General features: G+C 42.3%; 1 protein-coding gene across 1 annotated transcript; it reads right to left on the bottom strand.

Annotated features, from left to right (window-relative positions):
- Window positions 1-7,484: 7,484 nt before the first annotated feature.
- Window positions 7,485-22,794, bottom strand: PLEK (pleckstrin; the record flags this gene model as incomplete). Its single annotated transcript, XM_084261271.1, has 9 exons — window positions 7,485-8,629; window positions 9,805-9,874; window positions 11,019-11,102; window positions 12,559-12,663; window positions 14,353-14,537; window positions 15,265-15,356; window positions 16,594-16,775; window positions 19,020-19,175; window positions 22,747-22,794. 9 exons carry the CDS (start codon window positions 22,792-22,794, stop codon window positions 8,490-8,492), a joined length of 1,062 nt encoding a protein of 353 aa, XP_084117397.1. The 3' UTR covers window positions 7,485-8,489.
- Between the last annotated feature and the right edge of the window lie 1,444 nt (window positions 22,795-24,238).

Raw genomic sequence — 24,238 nt, 5'->3', positions numbered from 1 at the left:
TCCCTGCTGTTTGTTTTCCTACCCCTCCAGCTTTCCTAAGACAGAGAAGCCTTTGTAAAGAGTGTGTGAGGCTTGCACAGTGTGCAGCAGATAGGATGTCCTCCATCCCCCACAACCCAGCTGTGAAACACGGGCTGAAAACAGCCAGGCTTCTGGCATTTAAAAAAAATGTTTCCCTGCTGCACAAAACACCCCAAAGCTGCTGCACACAGCTGGACATCAAAATGCCCGACACTGAACCTCAACCTGAGGTTCCCTGAAGTGCTTTATTTTTACATTTCCCCAACCTCCTGTGGTATCAGAGCCTTCTCCTTGTGAGTACGCAGTATTGCAGTGCTCCATTTTCAAAGGAAGGAGCTGACACTGTGGCTTCGATTTCATCACACTGCAGGATGTGGCTCCGGGCTGCTGTCATTAAGAGTCAGACAAAATGAAAAAGCAAGCACAAGATGTTTAATCACCACAGACTTTTCTCCAGCAGTTCACCTAAATTTCAAAGCTAATTAGACAGGCACTAACATTTCACATGTTCATCTTGAGCTTCCAGTTTATCTCTGGAAGATCCCAATCGATGGAGTTATCCCAACAGATAACTGATCCCTCAACAGTTGGGCTCAGGACTGGGATCAGCTGCTTTAGCCCCCCAGAGCTGACAGGTAATAAAGGCATACAGACAGGAGGTAGTGGGGTGCTGGTGGTGTTATTTTTTTAATTTCTTCTTCAAATGAACTTGGGTAGGGGCATCAGATTCCCAAGAGCACCCTGACATTTGTTGGTTGTTTCTCACCATATTGCTTGTTTAGAAATGTCCATCCCCAAAAACAGTGGGAAGAAATCTCCTGCTGCATTAACACTGCAAGTGAGTAGCAGCTTCTGGCCAGCATAATGCTAAGAATCGGTGGGGAGGGTTCAGGCCTCAGTGCTAAGGGCTTGGCCCACTGCTTCTATTCTGGTAAACCAAAAGAACCAAAGCCACAACTGTGGGTAGAAAGGGGGGGCACAGAGGTGATGGACAGCAGAGTCAGAGGTCCCAGGGGACCTAACACCATCAAACCCAAGAGGACAATTCTGTGTGCTGACACAGTTATGCACAGCCCCCACTAACTCCTCTGAATCATCCTGCCCAAAACCGCAACACGCATCCAGCAACGGTGGATGTAGAAAGCCAGGGGCAACACAGCCCAGCCTGCCAGAGCATGCACAGTAGGTACAACATTCACCTGGTGTGATCCCTAAGATAACATTTTGTGAAAACAGCATGTGCTGGTTTTAATGCACAGTCCTTAAGTGTCTTAGCACACAAGTATGGGAGCATCAGCTGCACAGGCTGCTTTGCTGCAGAGACGCCAGACACTTGAAGCTCTACACGATTTCTCCAGATGCCACAGGACACCACTGGCCATGAGATACTGTATTGGCCATAGCACTAAGTATCGCTTTTAAACATTTCAGTGCTCTCAGAACACCAGAGAAGACCACAGGATACTATCAGCTACCTGCTGGAAGATTCAATTTGAAGGCTGAATTGAAGGGATAGGTGGGGCATGTCTGGAACAGAGGGAAACACTCAAACAAACCAACCAGCCACCTTAAGCCTTTAATCCTAACAGGGGAGGAAAGAAACATTGGGAAAGGCAAAGTATTTTTTTGCACTAGCAGTTCTCTTACACCTAACAAATGAAATCTGACAATATCCCATTAGAACTTGACTCACTTGTTCAGCTGAGGGAGTATTTTCAAGAGCTTCTACTATTTTTCTGTCACAATACTAAAGAACAAGAGTGCTGTACAAATTTAGCTAGGAGATCCTAACACCTAGGTTTCAGAACATACACTATATAGCCATTTGACAGCACAGCAAATAACAGAAACATACTTTAAGTTTCATGTAGTTGGGCTGACAAACTGAATCAGCCTTTCTAACACACCTTTATTTTTTAATATCACCAGTCTCTGGACAATTTTATTAAATTATACTGCTCTTTAAAGTCATTCTAACTCTTATCAACACACCTACTTAGAGATAATAATGCTAAGGGGTTTTCAAATGCTTAAATAGGGAGACTGCAATGGTACTCAATAGCCATGAAGCAACCAAACATCTATACATGGCATGTAGGTATGAGGAGATGAGGAAGCTTTTTCTGTTCTAGAGGGATGCCTATAGACCACATGGTATGTTGTAGCACTTCTAAAATGCTACTAGGAATTTATGTTTACATATCCAAGTTTCACTCTGCCTAGAAAGCAGAGCCACAAGCTCTTTTTAGATTAGGAAGTTTTGGTCAAAATAGCTTTAAGAAGGGCGGGGTGGGGGGAAGAGGAGGAAAAAGGGGAAATTAAAGGAAGGTTTTATTCTCCAATTCAAGTAAAAATACAGTTTAAAAAACTAAAACCCAGCCTTATTTTACTATTTATACACTAGAATGGTGAATTATTTGATTTTATTAATCAGAAAACTGCATAGGAATATTAACAATCTGATATAAGTAACTCCTATTACTCAAAAATATCTGATTCATGCACATTGATTTTGCTATTGTGTTTTCACCATCACCTACTAGGGAGACATGCAGCAACTGAAGCCTTCTAGACAAGTATATTGCATACACACATAACAGGAGCAACGAAGGACAAGAGAGAGTTTCTTGGTTCTCTTTTGATATACTTCAGTGCTTAAGAAAGGATTTTCAGGCTTTTTTCTTATGATGTGGAAGCAAGTACATGAAAATGCTGATTATACGTTGAATTACATAATTGATACTCTATAAGTCTGCAATAGGTTGTTATAGTACACTTGATAAAGAGAATGGGGCTAATGGCAATACTAGAAAAAGAAGGTTCTCAATGTCCTTTCCATATCTGGGTTTCAGGGTGTGGGATGATAAGGGTGTCTAGTTTGGGATTTTTTGCATTTTTTTTACTTAGTCAATCCCTAGTTCTTCCTCCTCTCCCTTTATCACTCTGGTTTATTAATATTCAAGTATTAGGTGAAAAACATACTGAAGAAAAAAAAATTACTAATATAATTTGCTTCCCTTTCAACTTGCTGAAAGCAAAAAGCCATCAGTTTCATCAGCATTTACCTTGAATTCCTTTCCTCTCTCCTCAGTCATCTTTTAGTGGGATGGAGAAAGACAGGGCAATGTGTTGCCATTTAAAAAAAAAAAAAATGAAAAGACTATCCATGGAGGGTGAAGAGTTCTACCATACCCCATTACACTTACAAAAGATGTTCAATTAAATATGAAAACTGGCGTTTTCCTCAGCTTTCATACACAGTTTTACTCTCCCTCCAACCAAACTGAAAGGAAAAAAATATTAGCAATTATGAGAACCAGAAACAAAGTGCAGAAAGCCACAGTTTTGGTTCTAAAAATGCAAAGCAGGAAGTCCTATGTTCTAATCCAGAAAAACCCCCAACTTATTTTGAAGCCAAATAAGAAGTTCTATTTCAAGAAGTCACAAGAGTAGCAACAAAAGAGGAACACTGTTTTCAGTGGGAGATTTTTCAAGTGTTTCTCATTTGCTTGCCTTGCAGATCACTAACCCACCATCTTAAGTCATAAAGCAGTTCCCAAAATGCCTTCAAAAGGTGATGCAATAACCACATTCAGATTATTCTTCATGCATCAGATTCAGACTTCAATTATATCATCATCGCACCGAACAAAACCAACTCACAGATACAAATGGTGGCTCCTTTCACATGCATTTTGCAGCTTGGCCAGGACTACGTCTCATTCTCATACTGAAACTACTTCCACAGAGCTGGCAAAAGACACTCTCCTCTTTCAGGCACCAAACCAGCAAGTGCCGAAGCCAGATGAGAACACTGTTGAGGCTTCATACTGCATCAAGGCTCCTGTCAGAAGCTGAGCCGTGTGCGGTGGGCAGGCAAAATCATCCAGAAGGGCACCAGTACCTCACTGGTCAGGACACTGATCTTGCCTCAACCATTTGCTTTAAGTCGTCTTTGTGCTCCTTAGTGTCACACAAGTAACACAAAGACATGAGAGAGTTACTCGGAAATCCTGATCCTGGCAAGCAGGAGAAAGACTCCTTTACTGTCAACATAGGTCACAAGAAGCAGGACTGAGATTTCCATCCTGTATCCTGATGGAAGGGTAAACATCTGATGCTTTATACACTGAGAACTGCTCAGCTTGCGAGCTAAATAATATAACTATACAACTAATTGTATCATCTGGAAAGAATTCTTCAAACCAGAGGCTGTGTGAACAGCTTTATCCTAGCTTTTGTAAAGAAACTCTTGCATATTGTGGCATATTATTAACACATAAGAGCATTTATATTCCACTTTACTTTAGGACAAACTCAGCATAACATATTTTCTTCAAAATTATTCAAGTAGGCAGGCTACAGAACTTAACACTACTTATTGCATGGTACATGCAGCTTTCTCAGGCTGCCAAAGTTGTCAGCAAGAAAGGTTGCTAGTGAGAAGACAGGAGAACACATCCCCCTGTTAGCCATCAGGAAAACCCAATGGGAGAGAGAGCAAGCTTCAGGCCTTCTGTTGCACACAGTTCATGCACCTCTGTGTATCAATGAGAAGAATCACAGTTTGCAAACAAAAATACACATGTTTTTCAAAACACAAACTGAAGGCACTCACAGAAATATCAACTACTACTCACCAGCACAGGACTGTTATCTGCTCATTTTGCTTTTTAAAGTTCCTCCCACAGGCTCTTGCAGTATTAAAATGCATAAATGGGAGGAAAAACCCAATGAAAAAAAAACCCAACAAAACCTAAAAAAATAAACCCCCTCTGTACTAAAATGTTTCTGGTCCTCACCAAAATTATTATCTCTGAGAAGTTTTTGGGATTCTTAGTTTCAGTGCCACTCAAGTCTGACCTCAGAACAAATGGACACACATTACCAACAACAAGGAGAGCTTATTCAGAGCCCCCTGAAGCAAGTTATTAAAATAGTTTCTAAAGTATTTGACAACAAATTAGGAATAAAAAAAAGAAAAATATACTTAGTGTTTTACACGTGTACTAAAGTAAAACCTAAGACAAAGACAGAAGCAGTATTACTGCATTGAAGAATTACCTGCAATGTTGCAAGTGCAAATGCAAATTAAAACTTTGTCTAAGAGACTTGACAGTACATATTAGGTCATAGCTCACAGTCCTTAACTACTTTTTTCATCTTCACGAACATAACTTGATTAAAGATTCCTCAGTAAAACGCTCCATTACAGATTATCAGCAGATCTTTACTACCGTCTGTTATCTATTCTTTCACATATGAAACAAAGACAGCACACTACAAAGAACAGCACTAAAATAACCACATTCAGCAACAAAATAATGCTAAGCTTGCCCTTCAGAAGAAAACTGCAGCGTAGGGAAAGCAAACAGCTCTCAGAAACCACTGCTAGAAAAGCACGAAGGCAGAACTGCCTCCATACGCGCTGTTTATCAGATCGTAAGAAGTAACGCTGTGGATGCTATTTTTTCAGGGTGTGTGTGTGTGGCTTTGCTTTGTCCTGTTTTACTTTAAAACATGGAAGGAGCAGCTCCATATCTACATGGGTGTTTTTATGGGTGCCTGGTTAGCAAATGTTCCCGGAAAATCTGACTGCAGGAAGAGTGTAGCCAGTGTTCCAGGTGGAGAGAAGACTGCTCAGTGTAAGATGTAGCAAGTCAAACACGAACCTAAGAGGATCTTTATAGTAGATTCTATCATACAAGTCATATAGTAATTGAAAATTATAAATATAGTCCGTATCCACAAAGGTTCATTTTACTGTCCTTTAGTCTATTAATAAAAAAAAAAAAAACCAAACTAGTTAATAAGTAAAAAAAGGAACTGATGCTGATGTGGTAAAAGTACACTGAGTGCACAGAAGTGTGCTTTAAATAGTTAGAGGGTGAAAACAGATAGAGGAAGCACCACACATGAAGGTCTGCTCTTATATTTTTCCTCTTTCAATTAGTAGTTCCTTGTACTAGGCTTGTTCTCTCTTCTCTTGCACTAGTATTCAGGATGAATGCCTCTTCCCTTCCATGCCTTCTGGTCATAATCTATAATAGACTTGTAGTTGCTTTTTAATACTGAATCCCCTTGGACAAGATCTATTTGGCATCTCCAGAAACCATAGTGATGTAAAACTAACATTTTTTTTCTCAAATGCAGATATCTATCACAGTAGTCCTCATCACCTTGTTCCAACTCCAATAGCTCTCTCCTTAGTGACTTTCCTGACTCAGTTCAAGGGTTGTGACAATTGTCATAATCTCATACACAATTCCTAAGGTCAGACTGGTGGTGGCATTCAGGTACTTGCTTTGATTTTCCAAAGCACTGCCTTGAGTTAGGAAACCAAACATCTTTGAAAACTAGCCACATAACAAACCTGGTCCCCAATGCATCCCTTGAGAAGAGCTTATCAGAGAGAAAGGTCTGCAAAGTGTATTCTTTTTTGTCAGGCTTTGTCTGAAAAGGAACTAGAGCACATTCATCCTGGAATGTAGAGACAATCAATAACGTCAAGAGAAGCATGGGAACTTGACTAAAAGGAGGAATCACTTCCAGTTCCAGTATCAGGCAAATGAAAGTCTTCCCTTTTACATCAAGAAGCAGACACACCTACAAACCCTTGTGACCTACCTTCAAAAGAACTACCTATGAGGTTAGAGACAGTATTGATACAACCTGGTACAAACATCAGAGCTTTTCCACAAATACACTGACTAGAATAATCTATCAGAAAAAATACCATTCGCAGATGAGCAGCTGCACCCTTGACTGGATGCAGGGAAAAATGGCAAGGTCAAAGACTTTTGAGTTTTACTAAAAATTGGCAGTTGCTAAGCTGGGCAAGCTTCTGTTGTTCGGTTGCATGAGCTTGGTTTTTTCTATTTTCCTGTGCCATAGGATATTTTGGGTTAGTCATCTCTGAAAGCAAAAATAAGCAGCAACCACAAAGCAATTATCAAGAAAACCGTCTGAGCAAACACTGTATCTTCTGGCATGTGTCTTCCTTCCTCAGGATGATGGACCAGGCTTCAGCGATCCTGTCAGCTTGTGTGTGATGCAGGAAATGCCTGCCAGAAGCTGATTTTCGCTGGAGGTCTTAAATGCACATGACGAGGCAGTGCCTGCCAGCCCACTGCCCTGCAAGGCTGTGCCTGCTTGGTGATAAGCAATACTAAGTCAAAAGACCTTCACACTCATTAGCTCAGATACAGGTAAAATTAAGCACAATTGAAGTTTTTAGCTCCAGATTTGGTTTATAGACTGAAGAGATCTGAATAAGAAATCTTAAGGGTGAGGTACCTAATTAGATCTACGAACAGAGTTGTAGAAGATTTGAAGTTTACCTGCACTCAGAATCATCAGTGGATCAGGACCAGACAACACGCAGAATCTGACACTGACTTTCAACTCCTGCTTAAAGCTTAAGACTTTGAAAGGTGATACACACAGTGACAAAAACGCAAGGATTGATCAGGTGAACTGACCCTGTCCAGTAATAAGGTTTATTTCAGTTACAGCAAACGTAAGGCTTTTCTTGCAATATGAAGACACAGAACAGAGGGCTATGTTAGTTGGAGGTTAAAAAAAAAGAACAACCTAAACAAAACCATTTAAATCAGTAAAGTAACACGTGGATCCTTTCCCTTCTCCTGCAAGATTCTTAGTTCAAATACAGGTCGAATCAGCAGTACGTGACACCTTAGCAACTGCTCTGGAGACATAAACAAAGGGAAACAATAGTCCTAGAGCAGATTCTTATGGAGAAGTTTAGCAAAAGTCAAAATCAGGTGACAAAGTAGTTAAACTGAGATTGCTTTGTGTTTGAAATACTGTAGAAAGACTTTTCCTCATACTGCTGTCACTAAGTTGTACTTGTTTCAAACAAGGTGTTTCCATAGTTGTCTGCATTGTTCCGTAACACTGGAGGATCATAAAGGAGTGGATTGGGTTTCCAAGTGAGTTGATTTCTTTCCTTAAGTCTATGGCAGTACTCGCATAGGTGAACAAGCAGTAAAAATATCTGGTGAAGAAATTCCAATCTTCGCCTTGAGAAGACTTTGAAATACCTGAAGATCCTGAAGCACTGCGCAGGCTGAATGGTATGTAACCAATTGGAGCTCCTCACAGTCAGTGACATGACCGTGTCCCCTGTCAATGGTGACATTCTCCCCATCAGCTGTGGCTGCAGGGAAAGGCAGAAGGTACAACCTTCCCATGGCAGACTGATTAAGCAGCACACACTAACATGACATGTTCTATGCTATAAATTAGTGAACTATTAACATAACACAAGTGGAAAAATGCTAGTTTGTTAAGTGCCCACTACAGAACAGAAACTTACCACCTGCCCTCAACCCCAAACCACAAGCCTTAAGACACCTTTCTGGATGACACTGCTTCCTCTCACTGAAATGCTAAAATTCCTGGTTTGGCTTGAGTAACTTCTGGTGTTTTCTCACTGACAGATCATTTCATTTCCCAGTCCTAGAAACTGCCTGAATTGCTCTGATCCACTCTGTACGCTCTGTGGATGAGGCTGCTTGCAAGTAATAGTGGATTTCGTCTGCTGTGATGATTTCAAAGAGGATGTTGTCAACATCATACTTCTTGGCTAGAAAGAAGAAATAAGGAAGTTAGCTATAAGAGTATAAAGTCTTGCATTTACATTGTTTCTTTCTTTACTCACTGTTAGGGAGTTTCCTGCCTTTCTACAGCTGTGCCTGGTCAGGACTTCACTGATCACAGGATTGGGTCCATGAGATAGGTCTCTCTCAGAGAAACCACCCATGAATTCTGCACATTTCAATTTCAGGGGTCTCTGGTTCATGTATCTTTAATAGTGGAAGGACCTGCAATCCTGCAGACAGGTTACATTCCCCAAACCCTCCTGTGCCTTGCTCGCTATGAAAGTAAAGCATCGAAGTTCATGTCACACCCAGAACGTCTGGTTCTTTTCATATCTGCCAGCACAGAGTACACAGGTGTTGAGATGCCAACAGACTTTCTGGCTGGGTAAGACAGTCTAGGTCTCCCGTGGAGAGGATAATGCATGGAATGAGTCTACTACTATTCCCACAACTTCTGTTTTGGAAGGGAACAGAACATGAATGGTAATTTGCTGGCATAGCTACTTCTAACATAAAGCTTCCATCCCAAATTCATCAGCTAAAAAGAGCAAACTCAGCTTACTTTGTATAAGACCAGCTATCCTAATATAGCGATGGTGTTATCCTTTTGAAGTCTTCTCTAAACAACTGGAAAACCACTGAAGGATACAACAGTATCCTTCTCCAGTAAATACATCACCAGTGTGCCTAGTTACTTGAAGAGTTACTGAATCGTTGCACAGATTGCTTTGGATTTCAGACAGATCGAAAGTGTATCAAAAGCTTACTACATGAGGCTGAGGAGCTGGGCTTGTTCAGCCTGGAGAAGAGAAGGCTGCAGGGGGACCTCACTGCAGCCTTTCAGTTCCTGAAGGGGGCAGAGAAGCAGGAGGGGAATCAACTTTTTAAAAGGGCAGACAATGGCAGGAGAAGGGGGAATGGATTGAAGCTAAAGGAGGGAAGGTTTAGATTAGATACCAGGGGGAGGTTTTTTACAGAGTGGTGAGGTGCTGGAACAGGCTGCCCAGAGAGGTGGTGGATGCCCCGTCCCTGGGGGTGTTCAGGACCAGGTTGGATGGGGCCCAGGGCAACCTTGTGTAGGTCCAGACCTGGAGGTTGGTGGCCCTTGGGGTCCCTTCCAACCCAGACCATTCTATGATTCTATGATAGGGTTACTTACAGTCTGGCATGTCTTCCACAGCTGTCACCACAGAGCCTCTCAAGTGAATTGCTCCTAATGGCTCATCTCCCTGGTGAGATATGAAACCAAATATTAAATACAGCACTTCTGAAACTGTTCCCATGTTAATACTACAACTCCAGAATGAAACATGTGCTGACTTGGTATATCACCTGGAAAACCAGGAGATCTTCAGTCTGTGTGACATGGCGGGGGTGGTGGTGGGGGAAGGTGTAGAGGGAAGCCATGCAAACAAATAGGAAATCTCTTTTGGGATTTGGAATTCAGGATCTGCAGAGTATTCAGCATTTCCTGAACAAAAGTACAAGATGAAGAATATAAGCCTTGTGCCAACAATAATTTTTCTTTTGATGTCACAGGACAGTGAACAGGAAAAAAAAAGGATTAGTTAGAAAACGAGTAGATCTTACAAGTGTTCTTACCAAGCAGCAAGAGAAGCTATCCCTTTATTTACAATTCAGCCTCTTAAGCACTTCAAGACTGTTATAGTCAAAGAACAGGTGAAGATGCAATTTTGTTGGCACAAATTTCAAAGCAGCAGTCCCTATAAGCTGACACATCTCAGCCCTTTGGGAAGGGGTGCCAGGAGTGGGACCCTCAAGCTGGGAAAAGGGAGGTCAAACTCCTCCATGCAGATTCTCCAGTGTGTCTAGACTTCCACTGCCAAGGGGCACAGGTACAGTAGACAGTGCCTGTAACCCACAAGGGCTCTGCTCCTGCAGCAATGCAGGATGAAATAATATGTGTCAGCTGACTTTATCTGAACATCGGCTTTTGGAGGGCAGGTTTTTCCCATGGTGATGCTCCTTCCTTTCTCAGGGCAGGGTTTGGGCCTAGAATTACACCAGGAATGGAACACCATGTCTCAGCCTGCATCAGTTATAAACTGCAAAATACCGTGTTGTGTTCGTTTGCACTTATGACCCAGTTCATTTCCATCACAGATAAGAGGTGAGAGCACAGTTCAGTGTTACCTGTTCCCAGGTCTGGGCAGCACTTGCCACCCTGATTTGACAGCCCCAGAAACCATCCTTCCCTGCTTTTGCAGGAGATTTCCAGGCTGTGTGAGCACAAACAGCCCCACTGCCCTGCTTGGTCTTCCCTATCACACATTCCCCTGCAAATGCTCCGTTCAGATACTTCTACAAGTGGCTGGCTTTAAAACAGAAGGAGATAAACCAAATGTCTCTTACTCCAGCAGGATCATAGTAGTGAAGATATGCAGGGTCATCTCTTAAAACAAACTTTCTTACTTTCCAGTTCTTCCTCCGATGTCCCTAGGGAAATTCAAGACCAGGAATGTCATGAGCTGCTTTGCTGCAGGCACTAACAGTCAGCTTACCCACACACGAGAGAACAGACAAATACAAAAGGGGAAAAGCTGAATATTTTGCACAGGACTTGAATCTGGTCCTTCTGTATCAACTGTTTTACAGAGTAACTGGGATATCACACTGGTTTCTCTCTAATTTTTTTGGACAAAGCAGAACAGCTTCAACATGGGAGATTCCCTTAAACAGGTCTCAGTCTGGTAGTTATGACAATCACGAGGTCTCCAAGAACTGAGTTTATATGCTTGCCAGAAAACATGGCTTAAAAAATCTCTTCCAGGAAGGTACCTTGAACTATTGACAAGAATGAGCTGAAGGTCCTTCTCTCCCTGTAAATACAACTACCAACAACAGAAAAGCTTATTTGGTTTAAGCATCTTGGGAGAGAGTCCGTGGCTAAAAAGCTCATGCAGAAGTAACACCACTTTCCAATATGGACACAGATGCCTCCTTGCTTGTTTTCAAGACTGAAATGATGGGTGGGGAAAATCTAGATCTGCTGAAAGCATTCTTGGCAGAAGCAGTGACACTTCTGAGCAACAATCCACCCCCAGTGAGGGTGACTAAATCCAGGGGAAGACTGGAAGACCATCATGAATCATTTCCTCTCAGCATTTCAAAATATTAGTTTCTCAACGCTTGCTATGCTGCTTGCAAGGAGGCTCTAACCAGGTAGACATGAATGTAATAGGGTAAAATTTAGCAGAGAGGTGTGTATCTAATTTTTTCAATTCCCTTTGAGTAACCTGATTGGGGAAAAGGAGCACAAGTGAGAAACACCAACAGATTCTTAGGTTCTCAAGGAGTATTTTAACAGTGGAAGTTCACACTTGATTTAGGAAACATTTCTTTACAGAGAGGGTGGTCAAACATCACTAATGTCTGCTTGTCTCAAAGTAAGGATCTTGCCATGATGTTCACCATTCTGCTTAGTTTTGCTGGAAAGGAAGGTCTACAGTTATCTTTCCTCTTCCAGATGGGACAGGATCAAATGTTAATGACTGAAAAGACTCCTTTGCTCAGGTATGCTGAAAAAGCCCGTGAAAACTAGCAACTGGATTCAGTTGTGTGTCCAGGATGCTGGATTGGCAGCCTTTTTACCTGAGTTCAGTTCTCCATTGTACCAATGGACCTGTCAAATTTAGCTCTTTCCTAATTAAAACCATAAAATGTCTTATTTCACAGTAAGAGCCATAAACCTCACCACATAAGGAAAAAGCCCTGCTGCCATGCTACAGCAAGAATTCTTTGTGCAAGGGCAAGAGGGACAGAGATGAAACCTGCCACATGTGAAGATAGCAAAGGGTAGTTTCTCTTCTCTAAAGCTTTTACTTGTAAAAGTGTGGTCTCGTATCTATGCAACATCATCCCGGTGACAGGATGGAACATGTGCAATACCAACCTGTTTCAGCAAGCATCCTTGTTTGACTACTACACCTCTGAATTCTTCTTTGAGGACCACATCATCATCACTAGAATTTCCCTCGCAGAAAAACCCACTGTCTGGCTGCATGACCACAGGAGAAAAAAAATCAGAAGTTACACAGCTGCTGCATGTTTATGCATACATACTAACCTGGCTTCTCTTTGCCTTCCCACCACCCTGGCTTTTGCCACTCAAAAAAATCAATTGTTTTACTGGAAAATTTCTCAGTGAAGTTGAGGAGCTCTCCAGGTCACCATGCGAAGTGTTGCAGTGTGAGATAGGACTACAGCAATAGGTCTCAGGGCATCTTAAGAGAGCTGGAGGATCTATGTACATGTTAGTGCCTCCACTCTCTCTGTGATTCTTGGTGTCACATTTCCTCTGTGATGAACTGGCTGCCTCAATCCCATGATGTCACAGGTTTTTAAATGCACAGACAGCAGTTGATATGAAGCAATGCCAGCACAGCAAATACACTCCGGGCTGGTCATCCCTGCACCCAACACACCCTTCCTCTTCCTCCACCCATCATAACCTTCTACAATTTGGAATGAATAAATGCTTTATCTAGGATGCCTTCTCCAAGAACTGCCTCTAGTTTTTGAAGTCTGCAATTTTCCATAGTTGTGGTGTCATGACATGTGTACCAAGCATAGGCTGTCTCAAGATTCATGTAGCCCCTTTGTTCCACACCAGATAAATTCCCATGCTACTTACTGAAACCTTACACTGCTGAAATTATGTAAATGTAGGTAAACATTCATGTGGCTTCAAATAAATGTCTGTACTGCCTACTTGTGTGATTGCAAGTCAGACTTTGATCTGCTGTGGCATCCTCACGTCACATTGGGGTTGAATCAAACTACAAACAAGCTGAAAACAAGCAGAGCACCCATGGGCTGCTAGGAGAAGTGTCCCAGGTAGCCAGGAACAACAAGGTCCACAAGGCTGCCTTCACCGTCAGTCTCTCTGCTTCCACTGCTGCAAACCCTCCCTACCAGGGACACACTCTAGGAAAACAAATGAAGTAATGGGAGATTCATTTTGCTGGTTGAGTGATTCTATGCAGTAAATGTAAAGAGAATTGCAATATTTAAGAAGCAATTTACTTGGCAGAAGGCATACTTTTTTGTTAGCATAAGTTCTTAAGCCCAATGTCTTTGAAACAGTAATTGAGTGCGATATCAAAGTTCTTCAAATCGTTCCACACAATCTGAAGCAATACATTGAAAAGGTTGGGGAAGCTACCCAGGACACGTTACTCATGGATATTAGAAGCTTTAGTTTCTCTGCTCACAGGCAACCTGTGTGTGTGTGTGTGTGTGGGTGTGTGGGTGTGTGGGTGTGTGGGTGTGTCTCCGTGCACACACAGGCATGCTGACTCAGATTAGCTCTGCACAAAAATGGGTTTGCAGCTTGTGTTACTCTGAGAGGCCCCATGACAATGAATTATGATTCAGTGGAAGTGAAGAGCATTAGGGGAACTGATGGCTAAATTATGGTCACTGAGGAAATTACCAGGAGCAAAGTTTATGTTAAAAAGAGCCCAGCTTCATCTCAGCACTCAGTCCACACTTCAAGGGATGCCAGAACAAAAAAAAAAGTCCTACTTACAAATATTAAAGTGAGCCAGTACCATGTAGAGAAAGATAATTAACATGTATCTCAGTTTCTGTACACACTTTCCTCCAGGACTTAAGAAACCCAGGAGGAAGCTTAAGAATCAGCAAGTCTGGGACAATAAAAACCCCAACAGAATACAACACTCACAAAGTAATAGTAGGCATCACTGAGATCTAAGAAGGGGGTGTCTGACAGGCCCTCAGCAGCAGATTTGGACGTATCCCCTGCAGGCTGTAGATAGCCTTCACTCAAGAGGGAAGAGGCAAGCATGAGTCCTTCTTTGCGATTTCGGATTGAGTTGCTAGACACCAGCCAGTCAATCACACAGGTGCCTGGTTGCAAAAAACAAAAAGTATCAGCCACAAATCAAGACAGACATGAAGAACCCTAAAAATACACAGGCAACAATCCTACTCCATATAAGATGTTCTTACTGACAACACAGGGAGCTAATCTGGAATGGTCCCTGAGTCTTGTAGTGAGGTACAGCTGACCAGACTGATGGCAGGAGCCAGTTGACTCTTGAGTTAATGTACCTGAGGGAGAAGTTAGCTGGGAGGGGATGCAGAACTGAGTTGGAAAGCCTCAGGGACAGGGACTGGGGAAGTATGAAGGACAGCCAAGCCTGGAGAAGGGTTTTCAGGGCTGCTATGTTACTGATATTCTGCTGTCGAAATAAGATGATTTTCGACTCTAGCATCCCATAGATGTGACTTGGAGCAGGACAGGAATTAGTGTGACATGGTTTACTGATGAAAAATACAGAAAGGAATAATTCTGGAGTTAAGCATTTCATGCCACTTTCTAAAAAGATCTGCAGCGATCTTTGCAGAACAGGTTAAATTTCTTCCTTTTCCCTTGCTTACCATGGCCACAACTGAACATTTTTCAGGCTTCAACCTTTATGCACCTCCTGAGTTGATCAAGAAAACATCTGCCAGGTTCACTTCTCAAATTTCTCTGTGTGCTTTACAGAGCTCAGAGCTATTTTATCTATCTTTAGCCTCTCAGCCCTGTGCTCCCTTTATTGTACAGCAAAGAGGGACAAGAGCTCCTTACCTGTAAAGCAGTGATTGAACACTTTTTTATCTTTTTCCAGCTTCAGCTCCTTTATTCCCTTTTCAGGGTCTTTCATTGAAAGGTACAGAGCACTGTGTGTAAAAGACAACCATAGAAAATGTTAGCAAATGCAAAGCTTTAGCCAGTTTGTACAATAAGATCATTGTCATTCATGGGGTTTTCATGCTTTGCTGGTATATTCCTCTTTGCAGAGCTATAGTATTGCTTCATCTCATGAAAATTTACGTTGCAAGGCCTGGAAGCCTCACTACACTGTCACAGCTGCAAGAGCAGAGGGGGGAGTGCACAAGTGGCTTACCACACCCCCCCCGTATATTGAGAATGAAACAGCTCATGGTGACTGTGGTGTGAACAGAGGAACACTCAAGGCTGAGGCACCTTCACAGGGTCCCACGGCCTCAGTGCCAATCAGGGAGCTCAGTGCTTTGTGCTACGTTCTCCCCGAAGGTTTTCGGTTGAGCCGAAACCTTGCCGCTGTGACATCTCCAAAGCCCACGTGCTCTCAGAGGCCCTCAATAACCTCAGTGACGCCCAGTCTGACTTCCTTCCGCCAACCCACTTTTCATTTGCTTAGAACTCTAATTCCTCAGAGCTCTGAAACAATGAGAATGATGAATATTCTATATCACAGGCCTTTGGCCTGTTAGTCAGGGTGATCCTCTGCTGGAGCCTGTAGTTTAGCTGGGTCTTGGCCCTTTGCAGTTTTACTGTCCTGTAAGGAACACTGCAGGTTCATTTGTATCTTGGTATTTACTGCAGCTCAGAGGCAAAAAAACCCCAATTGTCCTTGATTTTTTAAAGTGCTGACAAACAGATTGCTTTCTGTGTGTGCCCTTTTATTTCTTCTCTCTTTGCCAGTTCCAAATTCTCTGGCAGGCACCACTCTTGAGCTCTCAACATCCAAAAACTAGACTAACATCAACATTCTCTGGAGAGCAAACAAAAGGTTTAAAATACTTTTGGAATAAATTATATATTTAAATAAAAACGCCTCTCCTGGAAGAATCACACTTTGGCTGGGGTCTCCCTTTTGTACTGCAGTGTGCTCAGAAATCTTAACAGCAAGATCCTCTGATAAAGAAGCATATTTTGGTAAAAGATAATGTATTAATCATCTTCCCAGTTCTAATCACTGGCTCATTTCTGCCACATCACACACTCTGAAACTGTTAGTCATGCAGAAGGGACTCTGAAACCAGAGAAGTAGCATGGAGAGACATGCTCATAGCTCTTCCAGACTGAGGTTACGTATCTGGCACACTGCCTGTGGATAGAAGTAAGTGGGGGAGCAGAGCTATGAGAACAAACCTCAGGTTGATTGTTTCGGGCAGTCTGATAGACTTTCTTGTGGATTTTCTGGCAAACCTTTGGCCTCCATCTAGGCAATGAATTGCTTTCTTGATATCCCGCACCCAAGCATCTCTCTCCTCCAGGTAGGCAGCTTGAAAGAAGTGTTCCTGCTGCTTGGCCGCAGTGAGCTTGAAGACAAACTGGAATGATAGACGATTATTAATTTAAGTTATTTTGGTGTAGCCAGTTGGGCACGATTAATTTAGTTCCAGCTGAAGGGATTATGGAAAATGCCTTAGAGCCACCATTAAATTAAAAAAAAAAAACAAAACAACCTCTGAATTAAAACATGAACAAGTAGTGCTGGTAACTGACTCCTTTTGTTATTCCCCTGTGCGTGACCCTGACATTGCCAGTACAGCCAAAGCGAGCAGCACTGATATAGCTGCTGATATTAACTTTGGCTGGCAAGTTTTACATAGCTGAAAGGGTGAAGTGCCAAGTCCCTGCAGGCTTACAGTGGGTTCAATGTGTCTCAGTGTTTCGAGATGTGGTCGGCCTCAAATGATAAAAAAAACCCAACATCATGTTGCTCAGCTAGTGACTCACCAGGGAAGAAAAAAGTCACAGTCACAATGGACAGTGGCTGAACACATTTGCAGCCCAGCAAACCTTTAAGGGCTTGGTAGGGAAATGATGCATCCAACCTCTGGCCACACTTAGGATTAATCCCTATCTAAATACAGTAGCAACACTGGAAAAAACTGTATTTCCCCAAAATAAGAAAAGATCTCTGAAAGGAAATTCTAGGGGCAAGGGGTGGGAGGAATAACACCAACCTGAAAAAAACCCCTACAGTGTTCACACTGTTTTATCTCGCAGCTTATCTGGTGATCTCTTGGATGGAAAATCTAGATCCAATTCCTCAAAAAGGTCTCCACTTCCTCTCCTCTAAAACACAGTTCCTCAAAAGTGGAACTATAATTTGTTCAATTAGAATAAATACAAGAGGTTCTGATTCAGTAGGCAACTACAAGTGACAAGCTAATCAGCAAGCAAACTGCATGGATCTGGATATCCCTCATATACATCTTCTGCAGTTAAAGGAATTATCCTCAAAGGCTTTGTCACCCTTCAATACAGATGCAATGTATGTTTTGTAAGCTGGTGCATCCTCAAGCAATCCTTCAGGCAGATAAGGATCTCTCTCACTCTGCCTTCATCAGACATCAAATACTTCAGACATCTCTGCCTATTCTGTAGAATGCACATATGCTAATGAATTATCTTTTCATTATTAAACATGTTACTTCTACTTACATTTAAATCAAAAACTACAGACCAATATTGATGACTCTGTGGGATTTAAAAAAAAAAAAAAAAACAATGCCACCTACCAACAAGACCACAAAACTGTTTGGAAAGAAATGCCTTGTAAGAAAAACTTAATTTCTATCTGGGATACTCTTGAACATCGCACCCTTCTCCCTATGCATTATACCTCATGTATAGAGTAAGGAGCACTGTGCTGACACTTGCTAATTAGACAGTGTAGGAACATGGTTTCAAATCAGCAGAATTAGAATAAAATGTGTGCAGATATACTTAATTAATGTTCCTTTATTTGGTTATATAATGTTCCTGTCCCATGCTCCAGCCCCTAACAGGGGATCCTTTTGTCAGAGGAGTTCCTGGGGGTACAGTGCCTATTTGATGAAATTGAGTTGATGAAATAACTGAGTGACTACAGATATTCTTTGCTTACACGAAGAATCTTGTTTTACCAGTAACTATTTTTCAGGAACCCTGTAACTAAACATGCATGCTTGTACATTCTTCTTTCTGTATCTTACTTTCTCTCAAATAAGGCTCTGAATTTGTGAATATAGTGATCTGAGTGGTTTGTTAGGAACTCAGTCTGTGCACTTGCTATCCTTGCCCCCAAAGCAAAGGCAACAGTTGAACTGTTTTGCTTAAATCAGTTTTGGGTTTTGCTCTCTGAGTGTAGATGTGACGTTTAGTCACCTGCAAAAGCTCTAAAAGTAACAATGCAATGTGTGATTAATACAGATGACATGAACGTGAGGTGTGTGGGTCAGGTAGTAACCAAATGGTACTAAAAATGCTCATATTTAATACAGGAATTGCTCCATTGATCTGCTAAGTGTCTTCACAACTCTACAATTTAGGTCTACTCTCAGACTCAGAGATTATTTTTGTTAGATGTCATTTTCTGAATTGCTGCTTGTGAAGGCATCCTGAATTTTTCCTGAGCAGTCACACCTTTCAAGCGCTGCACAAGCTCAAGCTTGCTTGTGACCTATGACAAGTGACAGCTGTCTCTCACTGAAGTGTAAGGAATTTGCAACCACCAGCCTGTGTGCCTTCAGTGCCTCCAGATGTATACATATACTGTCAATTATTGGTGTAAAAAAAGTACTTACCATTCTTTTGCCAAAATCTTGGCATGGGCTGTTAATAGAGCTTCCTTTTAGTGGGACCATCCCTTTGGGGCTGTTGTCAGCCTTCCGCTTGTAGAATTCAATTCCATCTTCCGAGAGCACAACCCACATCGGCTTCCAGGTATTAAACATGCTGCCCTGCATCAATAAATCACTGTGCATATTATGTTCAATAAATCACTCTTCACATGATGCCCACTGAAGATATGACCTTTCAGGGAGTGCCTGACTTACACTAAAATAACCACAGTTAGTGTCTCAAGAGGAACATACCACAAAACTGCACCCATCTCACTATGCAGTTAGAAAACGCTGTTGTTCTTCTGACCACTATTCATTTCCCCTTGCAGTCAACCCCACTGTGTGTTTCTCCAAAATCACATTGCCTGCCCCAGAAGGTGTTTCTTTTCAGTATCAGTTTGTCCCAACCACTGTCTTCAAGATGACAGCAGAAATATTATGAATAATCCTCAAAATTTCTGAACGTGAACCAGCACCTTAGGGCTGCCTCAGAAACTTGAGCATCCTGTGATGCATTTAGGACTTGCTACTGTACAGGCAGTTGGTGAGGCTTGGCTGTCTGATAAGAAAGCACACATCTCAGAGGATTTCTAGACATGTAAGAACAAACTGTAGGAGTGAGTAATAGGTTAAGGGCCTGAGGCTGCAGATCTCCAACAGCTGTGCTGAGGAAATGAGGTGCTTAATTTAATCTTTTAAAACTTTTACTTCCTATTCCTGGAACACAGCTGTTGGATGTAAGAAATACAAAGATAGACAAGGGTGGATCCTTCATACAGCAAAACACAGCAAAACTCAGAGAGGAACAACCTGTTTCCATGTTGAGCGCTACTAACTGCTAGAATTATTATGATCTGTACTCTAGCTGGATGACCTCTTTGATCCTGCCTACAAGCAGCTTCAAAAGTGGTCACAATCCCACACACCCAAGTGACTTACTGCTCAGCCAAAACACCATTTAGATATGCTGCAAACCAACAGTTCCTTTGAGGAGTTACTAAAGCATAACCAACTTTGGTGGACCCTAAATCAGAACCCATCCTTCAGAAAAAATAAGTTTTCCTTGTTTTCTTTGCTCTTTCTGTTACAAAGAGAGACCTAAATTTATCATCCACTCCTATAACTCCATCCACAGAGTTTTGCGTTTGCATTTTGTATTTCTGCAGAAGTGAACAGGACTGAAACATTTTTATATTATTCCCACAATGAACCCTCTGTCTGTCACATCCCGTTTCATTGCCCTACCTTCCAAGAAAAAGGCCTTTGACACTTTGAATCAGACCATTGGCTCAACTATGGGGTGGGGAGGAGAAGCTGTTGGGCCGGATGATACTACGAGCAGGACCTTCTACCTGACTGCAGTCCTCACTGGAAGCAGAAGGGGCCCAACAAATGAGTGCTGCTTTCCAAAAGAAAGTCACTGCCCTGGGGCTCTCTGGAAACCCAGTCAGACAGGGAACTACAGAAGAGAGTCTCATCTAGGTACCACGTATGGATCCTGTTTTTATAGAAACTCTTGAGTTGGAAGGGACACGTAAGGATCAAGTCCAACTCCTGGCTCCACACAGGGCCAGTCAGGTCATAGCATGTGACTGAGTGCATCATCCAGATGCTTCTTGAACTCAGACTCAGTGGTGTGACTACATCATTTATTTTGATTTTTATTTTTTTTAATAAGCCATATGAATTTACCATTTTTTGGGAGCCCAAACTGACTCACTTGTTGATTGTCTACTAATAAATCAATTAAGATGATGAGACAAGACAAGAACTGGTGCAAATTCCTTTTACCTGTGGATTTACCACGGGTTACAATACTTCTGCCTATAAACAGAGAAGTTCAGCACTTCCCGAGGACCAGACCGACACACGCTGCCAATGGAAACCACCGTGGAGCAGTGTTAGAACAGCAATCTCAGATCCACACCATCAGCAAACCCAAACATGGTCACATTGTTCTCATCTAAAACACCTCATAAAAAGACAAGCAGGATGCTGGATTTTATTTTCCTGGACTAAAAATCAAATTGTCCCACTCACTCCAAAGAGTGCAGATACAGACAGGCGTCCCTTGAATTGCTCTCTGAGATCATTAGCCACTTTAAAAACACACACAACTTCCCTTTGGTGGAACAGCTTATTTTTATAACATCTGCAGCACTACAAATTTAGGAAATTACGTGTTTCTAATGCTCAGATGATGACACAAAGTTCCCAAACTAAACAGACGTTTAAGTTGGCCTAAATCAACACTGAAGTCTGAGCCTGCGTTTACTGGCGATCCCACTGCCCCAGCTAAAGCACTGACCCCAAGCACAACACTGTTCTGCAGCCTAATGTAAATACCAAGAGGAGAAAATCTGAGACACAGGGCCTCTATTCTCTGCAAAGATGCATGGATGACTCCTGTGGGAAGTCATATTCTTGGTTTTATTTTACAGGCATAAAGGAGAGGAGGAGAGTACATAGTTAACAGGTAAGGTTCATCAGGAGCATGCAGTCCTTGCTGGAAGCTCCAGCTGTGGAATTCACAGCAGCCTCACTGATGAGGCTAGTACTGTCCCATCTGTTATCTGCCTTTCCTTCTGCCCTCCAGTCCTTCCTCTAGCACACCACTGCTCCTCACCAACAGCAGAAGATCACTTCTGTAAGAACAGAGCCCCTTGCAAGACTGTTCTAGGAAATGAACAGGCACAATTTCCACAACCACCCAGGAGCTACTCTTGTAGTACCTACAGAGAGATTTTCTTGGGACCCAGCACCCAAAAAAATGTGAGAGGCACATCTGCACACATCTTTTCCCTGACACACCCAGCCAGGCACACAGTTTGGGATTGTCCCAGTGTTTAAGTTTCCAGCCATTCTCCATAACATGGATTGTGAGCCACTTGTTTAGGTCATTGAAACTAGAGATCTGCCACCTACACAGCACAAATTTAGGGCTCTCCTTCCTCATGACTGCATCACTGCAGTTTTGCAATTGCTTTGTGAGTTTAACTTCCTTTCAGTGTCACTGGATATGACAGTCCCAGTTTAGCTGTCCCTCCGGCCACCTCTTTGAACGAGTGAAATTCTTGTTTTGACACACCAGAGGAAAGAGCTCCTCTCTTTCTCCAGGACTGTCACCGTTTAGTTAGGCTGCTTCAAGCCAGACTGATCTCACTACGGATTTAAATGAAGTCAAGGCCTTATCCTATGGGCTCTAACAGTAAAGACTCCAGAGCAGAGGCTGCCAGGGGGCAGCAACTCCTTCTCAAAGAAGGGAAGTGCCTGCAAGCCCCACACAGTCTAGGCAGAGGTGATCGGACCTCTTTCATGTCACTATGCTTCCTTGATGTTTAACTCCACAATTAGGTGAAATCAACTAGGCTGTGGCCATTTCAAGCTGTTACCTCTTTTGCCAAGCTGCCACTAAAGGCATTAGGTTACTTCATAAAAATACAAGTCCTGTGATCCACAGGTACATCTGAGATGTGCAAAATGCCATAGGTAGTATTCTGACAAGATGTAACTGCTAACAAGTACCTCTGTAGTCACTAACACCATATTGGTTTACTGCTTAAAGAATTCTGTTTGTTTGCTGTTTCTTTTTGCAAAAATACCCTTCTTTTAATAACTGAATTCAAAGCATGTTTCCCTACACTTCTCCAATTTTCCTCCTTCCCTCAGTCCAAAGCTGCTCACATACCTTCTTAACCAAGTAGCCCTCCCTTATGCGCATGGGTTCTCGCTCCATGTCTCAGGCGCTCCTGATCTCCGGTCTCAGCACTGGCAGGTCGATCTTCTGGCAAAAAAGTCTGCAGGAGGGGTTTTTACAGCAAGAGCTTTGTCACTTTCACAACTTCCTGTCTCCGTAATCATGTGAAAACAAGTATTTCCTCTTACACAGCAACCACATAGTGGAACACGCATTTACAGTTCACTTCTGACAGAACAGACAACTGTATCAGAGTTGACAAAGTCTTGGGAAATTCAATAAGCATTTTAGTGCCCAATCCCAAGAAATCAGGCCCACTCCACAAACACATGAACTCTATCAAAACAACAAACAGGGTAGTGTACTGTGCTGCTCGCAAAAGGGTCTCAGACAGATCCACTTCAATAGCACACCTCCATGACCTTATACTAAAAAGTAGTTTAATGGGGACAGAAAAGGATGGTGACTCTACAATTTTGTAAAAGCTCAGTTTCTCATTTACCTGCATGAAAAGCCCTTGGAGGTGTGAAATACAATCAAATGCTCCATGTTCAAAGCTATTGTCTGTGCAGGAAAAGTAATACACACAATTGGTTTGAAAAGGTTATAAAGGCTCAGTCCAGTTGTAGTTGAGGAAAACCCTTTCTCACTTCTGAAGAGGCCTCAAGAGAAATACAGTATTAAATTGAGAGCTGGCAGGTACAAGTCTCAGCACAAGTTACTCCATATGGAATCACACATACAGCTATGTTTAGCGAATGTAAGACCGTGGTTTTTCACCCACATCTCAGAAATCAAAAAATGGAACATTTCCAAATTTAGCAGTATTTAGAATGTAATCAAAGAGGGGCAAACGTGAAAAGATTATTGTAGGTATTGTCCATATCACCTTGGAATCTGCAGGTTGGCCATGATAGATGAACCATCTCGTTCTGACCACAAAGCACATTTTATATATTTAGTTATTGTGGAGCTACACAGACAGATCAGTGCACTAACTCTAAGCAGGAAGGCCTACAAAAGCTTATACAGCTGACATATTATCATGCATAGAGTGATCATTGAATGGACACAGTCAAAAGATCAAATGGATTTCTCCAGAATGTTTTCTAGACAAATTGGACCAGCACAAAGCGTAGGCCATGGCTTATCTGCACAGTAGCTCTGACTTTTCATTGGCTGATCTAACCTTACCTGTAACATACCTCTCCTTTACAGTAGCACACCATCTGTGATACATGCGGGCAATGTAGCTGCAGCAGGGAAGGCCTAAGCACGAGAGAGGTCTTGGCAGATGAAGCTATAGAGCAAAAAGGCTTTCCTAGTTCTGGGAATTAAAAAAAAAAAAAAAGAGAGATGAAAATAGCTGAGCATGGTTGCAGAAGCTCACCACTCCCTTGAAAAAAAGCATTAAGGGGTTTGCCAGGGCACCAAAAAGTGCTACAATGTTCCTGCCCCAAGGGAAGTGAATTAGTTTAATGCA

Source organism: Gallinula chloropus (genome assembly GCF_964237585.1).
Source record: "Gallinula chloropus genome assembly, chromosome: 3".
In the NCBI taxonomy this organism is placed as follows: Eukaryota; Metazoa; Chordata; class Aves; order Gruiformes; family Rallidae; genus Gallinula; species Gallinula chloropus.
This window is presented reverse-complemented; position numbering and strand designations above follow the sequence as displayed.